Genomic DNA, 15,194 nt, shown 5'->3' with positions numbered 1-15,194 from the left:
TAATGTATACATTCTATGAGTTCAAAATTAACAATGCAGCTACTCAAGGAAGTTAGTCTAAATCTGCAATTTACACTGTGATAAGAGACAACCACTGTAAATAACACCCATGTTAATGTTCTAGCTATATAATTAAAATTTTTATTCCAAGGAGTTATCTACTGACAAACTGATGGACACAGTGAAAATTTTAATGCATGCTCATGGAGTTCTCATAGAAATGGGACCTAAGAAGGGACCAAAGAAACCAGTTTTTATACTTTTTAGACAGAGAAACACTAAATTTATAAGAAATTTATAGGACAAAATAACTTAGGCTTTGGGTGCTTAATTAGTGAAGAATCTAAACTGAGTTTGGGCTTGGGGTAATAAATTAAAGAAGTAACAAGGTCTGTTTGTATAGGCTTTTTGACCTCAAATTCCCTATCTCTGTTGATAAGAATTTCCTTCTACCTTCATTTTTCATATGCAATTTATTCCCTACTTTCAGGAAGACAGAGAGGAGGTTCAAAGTGTCCCTCTTGCATCAGCTATTTCTTAAGTAACTTTAATTCAAAATAATCAATATGCCATTGAGGCACACTTTGGGGCAACGTACCCTGGGCCCCAACAATAGCAATAATAAAATATTTATAACAAGAGAATTCACCAAATTGAATATTTCAAAAGCAAACAAAAATACCAACTACAGAACCATCTATCAAGAAATTCAATCCAACAAATATTTTGTGAACACTTACTATGAATATGAAAATCTATTAAACACAGAAGGAAATCAAAACATAATAAGGGGGGGCTTCCCTGGTGGCGCAGTGGTTGAGAGTCCGCCTGCCAATGCAGGGGACACGGGTTCGTGCCCCAGTCTGGGAAGATCTCACATGCCGCGGAGTGGCTGGGCCTGTGAGCCATGGCCGCTGAGCCTGCACGTCCGGAGCCTGTGCTCCACAACGGGAGAGGCCACAACAGTGAAAGGCCCGCGTACCGCAAAAAAAAAAAATAATAATAATAATAAAGGGGTAAAACATTGGTGAATGGGGTATCTACTCACTAAAAAGTAACTTTTTAAAAAAACAAAAAAAATCATGAATAAGGCATGGTCCCTGTCCTATCTGAGATAAAGATATATCAAATAATTACAGTAAATTCATTGGTATGGAGCACTTAATATATACCTGTATGTGAAATCTGTTGTTTATAAGTCAAAAATTCAGAGACTGAGTATATGCTTCCATAATTAAAAGTTATATTATTATAGACAAAATACAACCAAGTGAATCTGGGCTACATCCTCATTTTTCTCAGAAGACAGGATAATATAAAAATAGCAATAAACTGAATATCAGGAGACCTAGATTTTAGTCTTGCTGTTTTTATTAAATAGTTGTAAGACCTCAAGCAAGTCATTAACTCCTTTAAATTTTGCTTCTTTGTGTGCAAAATAAGGCAGTTGATTTAAATCAACTTTGAAACAACTTCTCAAAAGATTCTGTAAGAGAAAGCCAAAAAATAAAGAGGGAAAATAATCTACATGGATGAACAAAAATACAGAGTTTTTAAGCAAGAATATCTACTAACTACATGGTAACAGAGTCTTCTAATGAAAACCTAGAGTAACTAACCCTAGACTAAAATCAGAAGACCTGGGTTCTAGTACTACTCATATGACTATAGGCAAATAACGACCAATTTCAGCCTTAGTTTCCTGAACATTAGGTATTAGCTTCCTATACAATTGGGACATCTACTTTGCTACCCTCACATGGCTGCTATTGAAAATAAACTGATACAAAAACGTGTTATTTTGTAAACTTAAAAATTGTACAAATATTCCCATTACTAAAATATGATTTAAGATAATTTTGTATGGACAGTGAAAATTTATTTATTTTTCTACTTAATTTTCTCTAAGGAAAAAAATATCAAGAGTAACAAATTAGTTATTGTGTATATGGCACCTCAATCATTACCAAAAAACCTGTTGATAAAATCTTCCCAAAACATTTCATCATAAGGACAAATATTTGACAACATCATTATTAAGTATTTACTATATTCCAGATTCTGTGATAAATCCTCATAATAACCATATAAGACAGGTAATACCATTATTCCCTACTACAATGTTTAAACTGGGCTCAGAGAAGTCAGGAAACATTCCCCAAATCACAGAACTAACGAGTGGAAACGCCAAAATTCTAATCCCAAGAAGTCCAACTCCAAAGTCTAAGTCCTTAAATATAAACACTATAGCACCTCTACATACCTCTTAATACTACTTTTATAACACTTTTACGTGCCTCACAGTTTCAACTCTACCACTAGTCTAAAGAGAATGACTACACTATCTGCATATGCAGAAAAACCTACAAATCATTTTTTAAAGCTTAATTTCAACTCTGGGATCTGAACCTCTGACAGACATTCAGAGCTTTCTGTCATTCTTTCTCCTTCTAATTAAATACGAGAAAGGGAAATGGTGAAAGCATTATATGAAAGGGAAGGGAGAAAGGCTCTCTAATACCTTTATGTAAGGTCATTTTTCTCTTAGTGTCTTTGATTCTACTGGTTCAGCAAGCTGAAAGATACTACCTAAGGTAGAACTTTGGGTCTTCTCCAATCAGTGAAGTTAAGAACCTGCTGACTACATATACTCAGACAGGATTTGCCAATTCTAAGTCTTCCCCATAGATGAACTTACTGACTGTCCTCTGACAACAAGGATGGTAAAAGCTTGGATCAGCCCTACATAATAATGGTTCAGTGAGAAAACTTATGATTCCCAAACTCTTAAATTTCTAAACATCAGTATTTCAAAGAGAATCTTATATGACTACAGTTATTATTATATAGCCCAGCAGAGACATTTCTTGATTGCCCAAGTTGAAAGGCAATAAAGAAAAGGTTATTAATTACTAATAACTTCAGTAAAACTAATAAATATAAATTAAAAAGGAACCTATAACGTGGCTCCAGGGACATCTCTCATAAAACACAAAAGAATATAACAAATGGCCAAAATAAAAATAAACTATGTATAAAAAGCAGGAAAGTATTCTGCTGAGAAATGACTAAGATGAAAAGATAATTTATAATACTACTATGTGTATACTGGGTTAATTGTAATTAATCAAACTTTTCATTGAGTTGTCAATGTAACACTTAATTGGCATATAAGTATTTTTTTAAATTATGGTGAAAGGTATGAATACATGACACAAGTATTTTGTCTCCATCTGCTGGAAAGTAACAGCACTATCCTAACATCAATAAAATCTGTAAATGCTGGCAAAGTAAGAATTTCTGAAGATATAAAATCACATCTTTAATATTTATACATCATTTTCATGAAACTTCAGAGCTTTAATACTTTTTACATTTTGTTATAGAATGTAACAAACCAAAGGATTACATCCTTACAGAACCATACTTTTCATTAATCCATTCAAAATATAAACTCAAATATAAAAACATTATCGAGTATAAAAATATTTAATAAATTTGCTAACATATTATAGTTAAAATAATCTTCCCAAGTACTAATAATTTAAATGAGGCCTTAAAAGACTGCATGTTTTATCATTGCTTTCCTATATGTAAACTGAACCTTTAGTAATAATCCATAGATGCTCATAATATAAAACCATACAAATTTCACATCAGATAATCAATATACATCATTGTTCTACAAATACATAAACAGACACAGATATCTGCAGACTAGATCAAAATTACAGCATCAAGCAGAAATATTTAAATAATAACTAGTGATAAAATTTAGATTTAATACATCTCAAAATCTGATTTAGATTATTATTCATTTTTGGAATTCATAATACATCTTGCCAATCTACTAGCAGACTCAGTTGATTCCCTTAGGAATACCAAGTTATAAGAAATGCCTGTGTGGCTACAATCAAAATATGAAGATACCTTTAGTAACTGATGACACATGACAGTCTTCTGGTGGAAGACCTGTCCCACCATCCTTCCAGTATGGGTTCAATTCTCTTTCCAGCAGTCTGAACTGGAACAAAACATTTTCAGAGGTCACAATTTTAAAATAACCCCACCATAAAATATATTAATAAATTAAAAACCTGAGACTCAGTTAACAATTGTAACCTTAGGGAAATACTTTAAAAACTCTTAAGACACACTCTTTTCCAACTTGCAGGAAATAATGTCTAAATTAATATTCATTCAATGCTTTTCTTGAATACCTACCATGAATCAGAATTGTGCTAGATGCAGAAAATGTAATAGTCAATATGCCTAACACAGCCTTTGCTAGCTTATGAGATAGTGAGGAATACAGACAATATACAAGTAACTGTCAAGTGCTTTGAAGACAGAAGTACAGAGTGTTAAAGCCATACACAATTCAAACTCCTCTCATGCTGACAAATCAAAGACTTCCTAAAGGAAGTAATATGAGTACTATTAGACCTAAGGATGAGCAAGAATTAGCCAGTTTCTTCTGTGGGAAAAGAGAATTAAGAGGTTCCAAGTGTAGGAATAAAAGCATGTTCATAAAGCCCAAGAGGAAAGAAGAAGCACTGCACCTTTAGGGAACAAAGTAATTCAGACTGGCTAAAACTTGAGAAGCATGAATGAACATCAATAAGAGATTAGGTTATAGAATAATCAGGGACTAGGCCACAGGAACCACTTTAAACTGCTATTGGAGCTTTCTGCTGGGGCAATGGTAAGTCATAAACATGATCAGCTTTGTGTTACACAAAGAGCAAACTGGTTTCAGAGTGGAGAAAAGACTGGAGAAAAGCAACATTATAGGTAGGAAACCAGTAAGAAGATTGTGGCAGTAATCAGGAAAAAGATGACAGTAGCCTAGTCACAGTGCAAGTGTCTACTGTGTTCCAAGCACTATGCCAGGTACTGGGGCTATAATTAATAAGCCAGGCATAGTCCTTACCGTCAAAGAAATTATGGCCTTGAGAAAGGAGAAAGACAAGCAATATTAATATAGAAGAGTGCTATGAAAGTAAAGACTGCTATAGAAACATATACTAGGGGTATCCAATTTGACTTAAGGGGTCAGAAAATGCTTCTTAGAACTAATAATGGCAATTATTAGAAATAATAATGGCAATTAGATAGAGAAGAATGGAAAGAGTTAAATGTTAGTCAGCTTCCAGAACCAACCTTTGAAAACAAAAATGTTGGATAAAAAATTTTTAAAAAGCATTTAAAATGTATTCATGAGCTGACAAAAAAGTACAGAATCTCCAAAGAACAAAATTTAAGTTAGGAATTTCCTGGCGGTCCAGTGGTTAAGATGCCGTGCTTCCACCGCAGGGGGCGCGGGTCCGATCCCTGGTCTGGGAACTAAGATCCCACATCACATGGTGCGGCAAAAAAATAGAAAAAAACAAACAAAAAAATTTTTATGTTAAAGGTTAACTTAGAGGGATAAGCAAACTAGTAAGGATTTGACTTCTTATAATGTACACACAAAAAGATTCTGCCACCTCCCTTTTTAGCCTACTGTAAAATCTCACAGTATCTACAATTTCTTCCAGTGGTCTTATTTGGACACTCAGAGAGATACATATCAGATATTCAACAGGATAACAAAGACTAAAATTACAAACTGAGGAGGACAATTGACAACTGGTAAGACGAATTATGAGATACTATCTGAAAGTACACAAAAGACACAAGACTGAATATATAAAGAACTACCATCAGTAAGAAAAAGATAAAAAACATAAACAAGCAGTTCATACTATAAGAAATCTAAATGACAAAAAAAGAGATCTCTCCTAGTAATCAGAGGAATGCATATTAATACATGAAATACCATTTCTCACACATTATTCAGCATGACATAATTTTAAAGTTTGACAATACAGATACTAAGTATGGTTAAGAAACATACATTGTTGGGGCACAATAAATTGATATAATCTCTTTGCAAGTGTTTGTGAAAGAAAATAGGTGCGTACTTAATAACTTAGCAATTCCACTTCTAAATATGCACTATGGAGAAATTTAGCACTGCTTGTAATAGTTTGTAAGAGTGAAAAACAAAATATCCATTCCAAGAGGAATGGATATTTACAGAATGGCAGAGTTAGATTATGAAAGACTATACAGTGATTGAAAGGAATGAAATAGAAATAAAATATATCAACATGAATCAATCTCTAAAACATGCTCAGACCTTCTAGTCAAGAGATTTATTAAAGTTCAGTTCATGTTGCCATGTTTGTCTCTGCTCAGGACAAACCGAAAAGATATACAAAATATAAAACACTGCTAAGTTCAAAACAAGATAAACCCATCTCTGTGGACCAAAAACAGAAGAGAAATGCAAAGCAGTAAGCATAACTGAAGCCACATGACTACTGGGCTCTATGTGCAAGCAGAAAACGTTAGTCCTTAGTTCAATTTCTAAAACATAATAAATACTAAAGGTGCTCCAGCATATACAGGGGAATGGAAACAAAGCCAAGGACTGGAGTGGGGAGATGCCCTGCTTATGAAAAAAGGTTGAAAAATTGGTATGCATCTCTATGTGCTATAGACTGGTTTTATAGATATGTGCCATAGATCTGAAGCTTACAGCACAATGTGAGAAAGAAGCCAAGAAGACACAAAGACTTGAGCATTGGCTTTCAAGCTTTTCTGTGACCTTGACCCATAGAGAGATTTTCTGTGTGTATGTGTATCCAAAACAAAGGTTTTAGGAAACAAAACGTATATTTGTTACATGTAATACATGCTGATATTTTATATTTTTAAATGATGACAGCAATAAATTTCTGACTCACAATATGAAAAACATTAGCATAAAGCACAAAAGAAATGATATCCTCAATATAAAGAAGACATATGAAATCAACATGCTTCACACTGAAGCTTCAGTTAAGGACCATCATTTTAGTCTTCTTCCTACGATCTTCATTTATTTTCACTCCCATTATAGGAATTATCATTTGATTCTAAGGCAAGGGCCATATTTTCCTCAAAATAAACCAAACATTTATCATGTGTTAAGAATATGATGATGTAGGAAGGAGAGATCAAGATGGTGGAGTAGGAGGATGTGGAGCTCACTTCCTTCCAAGAACACAGCAAAAATACATCTACATGTGGAACAATTCTCACTGAAAACCAACAGGAGACTGGTAGAAAGACTCTTATACAACAAAGGCTGTAAGAAAAATCCACACAGATTCAAGTAGAAAGAGAAGAGAAGCAATCAAGTCAGGAATTGTGACCCTGGGAGGGGACACAGAAAAGGAAGGAGATTACATGGACTCAGAGATCCTCCCTGGGGGGTGAGCAATTCAAGCCACATATTGGGTTCCCTAGTCCTAGGGTCCAATGCCAAGAAGACAAGTCCCCTTAGCTGATTGGAAAACCAGTGGGACTAACAGGGGGACTGTAAGAAACCTAGACTCTGCTCATGAAGAGCACATACAAATTTGATTACTCTCAAAACAAGGCAGCAGAAGTAGACTTAAACTGCCCCAGGACTCTGGCCAGTTTCCTACAACACCCCCAGCCCATGCTCCAGCCTAAGCCGAGTGCCCACTACAGCACCACTTGCTCCATGGCACAGTTCCATACTGGCGCAAGGGATGCTGCACCCAAGAAGAGTACATAGTTGTGAGAAATGAACCCTGCTCAGATCTGGAACAGCATCTGAATGGAGTGACGGCAACCACTAAAGGTGCTTGGCGAGGCAGCACATCAGGAGCAGTCTAACTCTGACTGGTCTGGGACCACCACAGCCCACTCCCTGACCGAAGCCAAGTGCCCATTCCAGCCTCTCTTGCTATGCCATGCAGCTCCAAACTGGGGCAAGGGCTACAGGACTGAGGGGAGTATGCTGTTTTGAGGGACAGAGCTAACCTGACCCAGAATGGCATCTGACGGGGGTGGGGGAAGGTGGCAGTCGCTGCAGCTGTTTAGGGAAGCAGTTCATTGGGTGAGGTCCGAAACTCAGACTGGGGTCCAGAACACCACAGCCCACACCTGACCTTTGCCGAGCACCCACTCTGGCCCCTCTTGCTCCAATACTGGTCCCCTCTGGGGCAAAGTACTGGTGCTAGGAACGAAAAGAGTACACACTTAAAGGGAATGGAGCCAGCTCACTCCCAAATAACAGGGCTTCTGCTCCAGGAACTTGGGGCCCTACACCACCTCCAATAAGGTGGTGTTGGTCACTGAGCAGAGAAGAACCCCAGGCTCACACCTGGCTCTGACTCTAGTCCCTCCATCTTCCAGTCTCACCTCCTACAAAGGTGACAGCTGCCAGCACACCCTGTGGAAAGATGTGACTCATGCTCAGGTCAGATCCAGTTCTCCCATCAAAGCCACTGGGCACATGGAGACTGCATAGAAATGCTCCCACACAAGGACACTCCTTCAAGATCAGAGTAGGTAAATGTTTCACCTAATATCACAGACACAGAGAAAGTTAAGCAAAATGAGAAGACAGAAAACTGTTTCAACTGAAAGAACAAGAGAAAAACCCTAAAGAAACCAACTAATGAAACAGCAGTGAACAACTTAACATACAAAGAGTTCAAAGCATTAATAATAGGAATACTGACTAAATTAGAGGAAAGAATAGATGAACAGAGAATTTTAAAAAGGAACTAGAAAACATTTTTAAAAGACAGAACTGAAGAACATGCTAACTGAAATGCAAAACACATTAGAAGGAACCAACAGCAGACAAAGTGATACGGAAGAAGATGAAATAAAAATTAACTCAATCTGAACAGAAAAAGAGAAACAAGGTTTAAAAAAAATGAGAACAGTTAAGGGATCTCTAAGATAACATCCAGCATACCAACATTCACACTCTAGGGGTCCTAGTAGGAGAAGAGAGAGAGAGGCAGGGCAAAAACGTGTTTGATGAAATTATGGACTGCCAGAACCTGAAGAAGGAAACAGAAATCCAAGTACAGGAAGCACAGAGGGTACTAACCCAACCCTAAAAAAATGTTAAAGCATTTTCTCTAAGTGGAAAAGTAAAAGCTACAACAAGTAAGAATCTATAGGAAAGGGAAAATCCCACTAGTAAAGGCAAATATATAGTAAAGCCTATGACTCAATCACTTAAATAGGCTCTTACTAAGATTAAGACAAAAAACTGTGAAATCAACTATATCTACAATGAACAGTTAAGGGAAAACATGAATATGTAAAATACATCATTAAAAACACAAAATGTGGTGAAGGGGTTTAGAAAAATGTAAATCGTTTAGAATGTGTTTGAACTTAAATGACTACCAGTTTAAAACATGTAAATATAGTTATAGGTCAACATATATGAACCATATGGTAACTGCAAATCAAAAACCTGTACTACATACAAAAAATCTAAAGAAAAAGGAACACAGGCATACCACTAAAGAAAATCATCAAACCCCAAGGGAAGGAACTAAAAGAAGAAAAGAACAAAGAAGAACTGAAAAACCAACCAGTAAACAAGTAACAAAATGGGAATAAGGACACACCTATCAATAATCACTGCAAATGTAAATGGACTAAATGATCCAATCAAAAGACACAGAGCAGCTGATTGGATTAAAAAAAAAACAAGACCCATCTAAATGCTTCTTGTAAGAGACTCACTTCAAACATAAAGACAAACACATAAACTGGAAGTGACAGGATAGAAAAAAATAATTCATGCAAATGGAAATGACAAGAAAGCAGGGGTAGAAGTACTCACTTCAGACAAATTTTAAAATAAAGTCAATAAAAAAAGATAAAGAAGGGCATTATTAACAAAAAGGATTTCAATGCAAGAAGAGGAGATAATACTCATTAACATATATGCACCTAATATAGGAGCACCTAAATATATATATATAGCAAATATTAACAGACATAAAGGGAGAAATTGACAATAACAAATAATAGAAGAGGATTTTAACACCGCACTTACAGTAATCTTTTTTTTTTTTTTTTTTTTTTGCGGTACGTGGGCCTCTCACTGTTGTGGCCTCTCCTGTTTTGGAGCACAGGCTCCGGACACGCAGGCTCAGCAGCCATGGCTCATGGGCCCAGCCACTCTGCGGCATGTGGGATCTTCCCGGACCGGGGCACGAACCCATGTCCCCTGCATCGGCAGGCAGACTCTCAACCACTGCGCCACCAGGGAAGCCCAAACAGTAATCTTAAATGATACTTTGGACCAGATGGGCTTAGTAGATATCTACAGGACATTCCATCCAAAAACAGTAGAATAAACATTCTTTTCAAGTGCATATGGAACATTTTCCAGAATAGATCACATAGGAGGCCAAACAACAAGTCTCAACTAATTTAAGAAGATAGAAATTATATCAAGCAGTTTTTCCAACCACAAGGCATGAAACTAGAAATCAATTAACGGGAAGAAAAATGGAAAAAACACAAAATGTGGAGACTCAACAATATGCTACTAAAAGAAAAACCAATGGGTCAATAAAGAAATCAAAGAGGAAATCAAACAAAACCTCTAGACAAATGAAAATAACACAACTTTCCAAAATCTGTGCTACACAGCAAAAGTAGTTCTAAAGGTAAGTTTATAGCAGTAAAAGGCCAACCTCAAGAAACAAGAAAAATCTCATTAACAACCTAACCTACCATCTAATGGAATTAGAAAAAGAAGAACAAACAAAAGCAGAAAGAAAGCAATTCACATCAGAGAGGAAATAAATAAAACAAAGAACAAAAAAGAAAAAAAAATAGAAATGACCAATGAAACCAAGAGTTGATGTTTTGAAAAGATAAACAAAACTGATAAGCCTTTAGGCAGATTCATCAAGAAAATAGAGAGAGGACCCAAATAAAATAAGAAATGAAAGAGGAAAAATAACAACTGCTATCACAGAGATACAAAAATATCAAAACAGAATACTATGAACAATTAATATGCCAACAAATTGGACAACCTAGAAGTAATAAACAAACTTCTATAAACATAAAAACTTACAAGACTGAATCAGGACAAAATAGACCATATGAACAGAAAGATCACTAGTAGTAAAATTGAATTTGTACTTTAAAAAACTCTCAGCAAACAAAAGTTCAGGAACAAATCCATTCCTGGGAGAAGTCTACCAAACATATATAAAAGAACTAATATCTATACCTTCTCAAACTCCTCCAAAAAATTGAAGAAGAGGGAACATTCCCAAATTAATTCTATGAGGCCATCGCTAATTACCCTGATACTAAAATAAAATAAAGACACTACCAAAAAAAAAAATGACAGGTGAATATCTCCAATGAATGAAGATCCAAATATCCTCAAGAAAATATCAGCAAACCAAATTCAACAGTATATAAAACAGATTATACATAATGGTCAAGTGAGATTTATTCCAGGGATGGTTCAATATTTGCAAACCAATCAATATGATACACCACATTAACAAAAGGAGGAAAAAAAATCACATGATCATCTCAACAGACCCACAAAAAGCATTTGACAAAATTCAACATCCTTTGGTGACAAAAACTCTCATCAAAGTTGGTATAGAGGGAAAATATCTCAACATAATAAAGACCATTTGTGACAAATCCACAGCTAACCTCATACTTGATGATGAAAAGCTGAAAACTTTTCCTCTAAAATCAGGAACAAAGGGGTTCCAAGACAGCGGAGGAGTAGGAGGATGTGGAGTTCCTCTCTCTCCATGGATGCATCAGGAATACATTTATAGATGCAACAATTCTCACAGAACACCAGCTATACACTAGCAGAAGACCTTATACACCGGAAAGGACTATAAAGATCCCTGCATAACTGGGTAGGAAGAAAGAAGGGAGAAGGAGGAGGAGAGGAAGCGGGACAGGACCTGCATGCCAGTGGTGGGAGCTGAAGCAGGAGAGAAATTCCCTCATCCGGGGAAGCCCCCTCACCAATGAGGAAATCAGTTGGGAGAGAAGGGAAGCATTTCAGGCTGTTGATGGAGGGTGAAGCGACCGACCTGTGGCAGATGGGACAGAGTGAAAACTACACAGACGGTCTGTACCATGGCCCTAAGTGCCCCGGAGTGGGATGTGTGTCCAACAGTGCACGTGGGGGCTGGGAACTGGAGCATGGGGAATGGAGAGTAAACCCGGGGCAAGAACTGCTGTTGGCTGTGGGGAGATGGTGTGAGGGAACAGGAGGGAGGAAATAGCAACAGAGAATGCCTATGGAGGAAAACCGGAATGCCATGGAAGCAGGGCACTACTGCTGAGTCACATGCAGGGGGTGGAGCCACCATTGTAGCCAGTCTCTCCCCACATGCCAGCGCCTAGCACCAGTCAATACAAAAGGCCCTGCCAGGGCTGGCCCTCATGAGCCTGTCGCTGGGCACTACAAAAAAACCAGACAGGGCTAGCCCTTGCACACCTGCTGCCAGGCACTAAAAACAGACTGACCAGGGCTGGCCCTCGCACGCATGCCACTGGGCACTAGAAAAGGTTCCCACTAGGGCCATATCTCTTGCGCCCATGGCCGCCAGCTCCCCCACGCACCTGGCGCTGCCGGGGCTCCCACTATCCAAGTAGCCATGCCACCTCCATGCCCTGTCCTCACCAGGACAGACCCAACTGCTCCAGGGAAGCCTTGGGAGCAGACTCCTGTGGGTGGCCCACACACATAGATGGGGATAAAACCACAGCTGAGCCCCAGGGGTGGGGCAACTAAAAAAGAGAAACAAAAATCTTTCCATCAGTTACATAACTGGCAAACTAAATCCCCGTAATCAGCTAAGTAGATACTGTGCCTATGGAATATCTGAAAGGACAATGAGTACTCCCACAAATGAAAATGGTCTAGCACTGACAGCTGTGGACTTTGGGGGCAAGCACACACATGAGTGGGGCCAGATCAGAGTCTCAGCTGTCCCCACAGGGCCCACAGCAGGTCCAGAGACCAGCACAGAGGCACTGGAGGGTCTCCTGAGGAGGCAGGGGTGGGCTGTAGCTCATGGCAAGGACAATAACAGCTGAGACCCCAGGAAAACATTATTATTACTATTAATTTTACTCAGTTTTGATTCATTCTGTTGTTAAGTCTGTTGTTTTGTTTTTTTCTTTTTCTTTGTTGTTGTTGCTATTGGTTTGGGGTTTGTTTTTTTTTTTTACTTTTATTGAGTCTCAATGTTTTTTTTAACATACTTTTGATCTTCTTATATTTCTACTTTTACTTTGTTTTTCTGTTGTTCTGTGCTTTTTCATCGTTTTTTAATATATTTAAAAAATTTTTTTATATTTCCATTTTCCCTTTGCTCTTCTGTTCTGTGGGTTTTATACCCATTACTATTTTTTTTTCTTTTCTTTTTTTTGCAGTACGCGGGCCTCTCACTGCTATGGCCTCTCCCATTGCGGAGCACAGGCTCCAGACGCACAGGCCCAGCAGCCACGGCTCACGGGCCTAGCCGCTCCACGGCATGTGAGATTTTCCCAGACCGGGGCACGAACCCGTGTCCCCTGCATCGGCAGGCAGACTCCCAACCACTGAGCCACCAGGGAAGCCCCTCATTTCTTTTTTTTTGAATCATTTTTGTCTGTTTTGTTTTCTTTGCTTTATTCTTCAGTTGGCACTCTGCTTTGATTTTGGTATTTTGTTTTTGTTAGTTTTGTTTTTAATTGTTTAATTTTGCCTTGGGAGTCTTTGGCTGTTCTCTTGTTTTCTGTTTTCTTTGGTTCTGTTTTTGTTTCTTCTCTGTGTGTGTGTGTGTGTGTGTGTGTGTGTGTGTGTGTTTCTTTGTTTTTGCTCATTTGATTTTGCTTTTACCATTTGGAGTTTTGTCTCTTTTTTTTTCTTTAATCCATGACAAGCTGCTTGTGGGGTCTTGGCTCCCCGACCAAAAGATGGGCCTGAGCCTCTGGGGGAGGAGGATAGAGTCCAGGATACTGGACTTCCTGAGAATTCCCAGTCCCAGAAAATATTAATCAGCAAAAGCTCTCACAGAGGTCTCTATCCGAATTCAAGAACCAGCTCCACCCAATGCCTGCAGCCCCCAGCACTAGTTGCCTCACACCAAACAACAAGCAAAACAGGAACACATACTCACCCATCAGCAGACAGGCTGCCTAAAGTCGTACTAAGCTCACAGACACCCTAAACACACCACATGACATGGCCCTTTCCAACAGATGTAAAGGACTCAACTCCACACACCAGAACACAGGCACCAGCCCTCCCACCAAGAAGCCTACAAAAGCCACTGGCCAAACCTCACCCACTGGGGGCAGAGACCAGAAGAAAGAGGAACTCCGACCCTGCAGCCTGTGGAAAGGAGACCTCAAACACAGTAAGTTAAGCAAAATAAGAAAACAGAGAAATACCTTGCAGATGAAGGAGCAAGGTAAAAAGGCACAAGACCAAATACAAGAAGGGAAATAGGCAATCTATCTGAAAAGAATTCAGAGTAATGATAGTAAAGATGATCCAAAATCTCGGAAATAGAAAGGATCGAGAAGATGAAAGAAATGTTTAACAAGGACCTAGAAAAACTAAAAAACAATCAGTGATGAACAACACAATAACTGAAATTAAAAATACACTAGAAGGAATCAATAGCAGAATAACTGAGACAGAAGAATGGATAAGTGAGCTGAAAGACAGAATGGTGAAAATATAGCAAAAACTAACACACCATTGCAAAGCAATTATACTCCAGTAAACATGGTAAAAACAAAAAAAGAATGGTGGAAATAACTGCCACAAAGCAGAATAAAGAAAGAACAATGAAAAGAATTGAGGACAGTCTCAGAGACCACTGGGACAACATTTAGCACACCAGCATTTGAATTATAGGGGTCCCAGAATTAGAAGAGAAAGTGAAATGGTCTGAGAAAGTATTTGAAGAGATTATAGACAAAAACCTAACATGGGAAAGGAAACAGTCAGTCAAGTCCAGGAAACGCAGAGTCCCATACAAGATAAACCCAAGGAGAAACATGCCAAGTCACATATTAATCAAACTAACAAAACTTAACACAACGAAAAAATATTAAAAGCAGCAAGGAAAAAGGAACAAAAAATATAAAAGGGAATTCCCATAAGGTTAACAGCTGATCTTTCAGCATAAACTCTGCAGGCCAGAAGGGAGAGGCAAGATATATTTAAATTGATGAAAGGGAAAAACATACAACCAATATTACTCTATCCAGCAAGGATCTCATTCAGATGCAACAGAGAAATCAAAAGCCTAACAGAC

At 38.0% G+C, this 15,194-nt stretch overlaps 1 protein-coding gene across 3 annotated transcripts in view; it reads right to left on the bottom strand.

Moving 5' to 3' along the window:
* Positions 1 to 15,194, bottom strand: part of CWF19L2 (CWF19 like cell cycle control factor 2) — a 193,507-nt gene that overhangs the window by 138,218 nt on the left and 40,095 nt on the right. For all 3 annotated transcript variants that reach the window (XM_060160317.1, XM_060160319.1, XM_060160320.1), the window contains one exon: positions 3,931 to 4,024. In XM_060160317.1, the coding sequence (XP_060016300.1) occupies positions 3,931 to 4,024 (94 nt within the window). The remainder of the gene's footprint in view (positions 1 to 3,930; positions 4,025 to 15,194) is intronic.

The sequence above is a fragment of the Lagenorhynchus albirostris genome, chromosome 9 (assembly GCF_949774975.1).
Source record: "Lagenorhynchus albirostris chromosome 9, mLagAlb1.1, whole genome shotgun sequence".
Classification (NCBI taxonomy): Eukaryota; Metazoa; Chordata; class Mammalia; order Artiodactyla; family Delphinidae; genus Lagenorhynchus; species Lagenorhynchus albirostris.
This window is presented reverse-complemented; position numbering and strand designations above follow the sequence as displayed.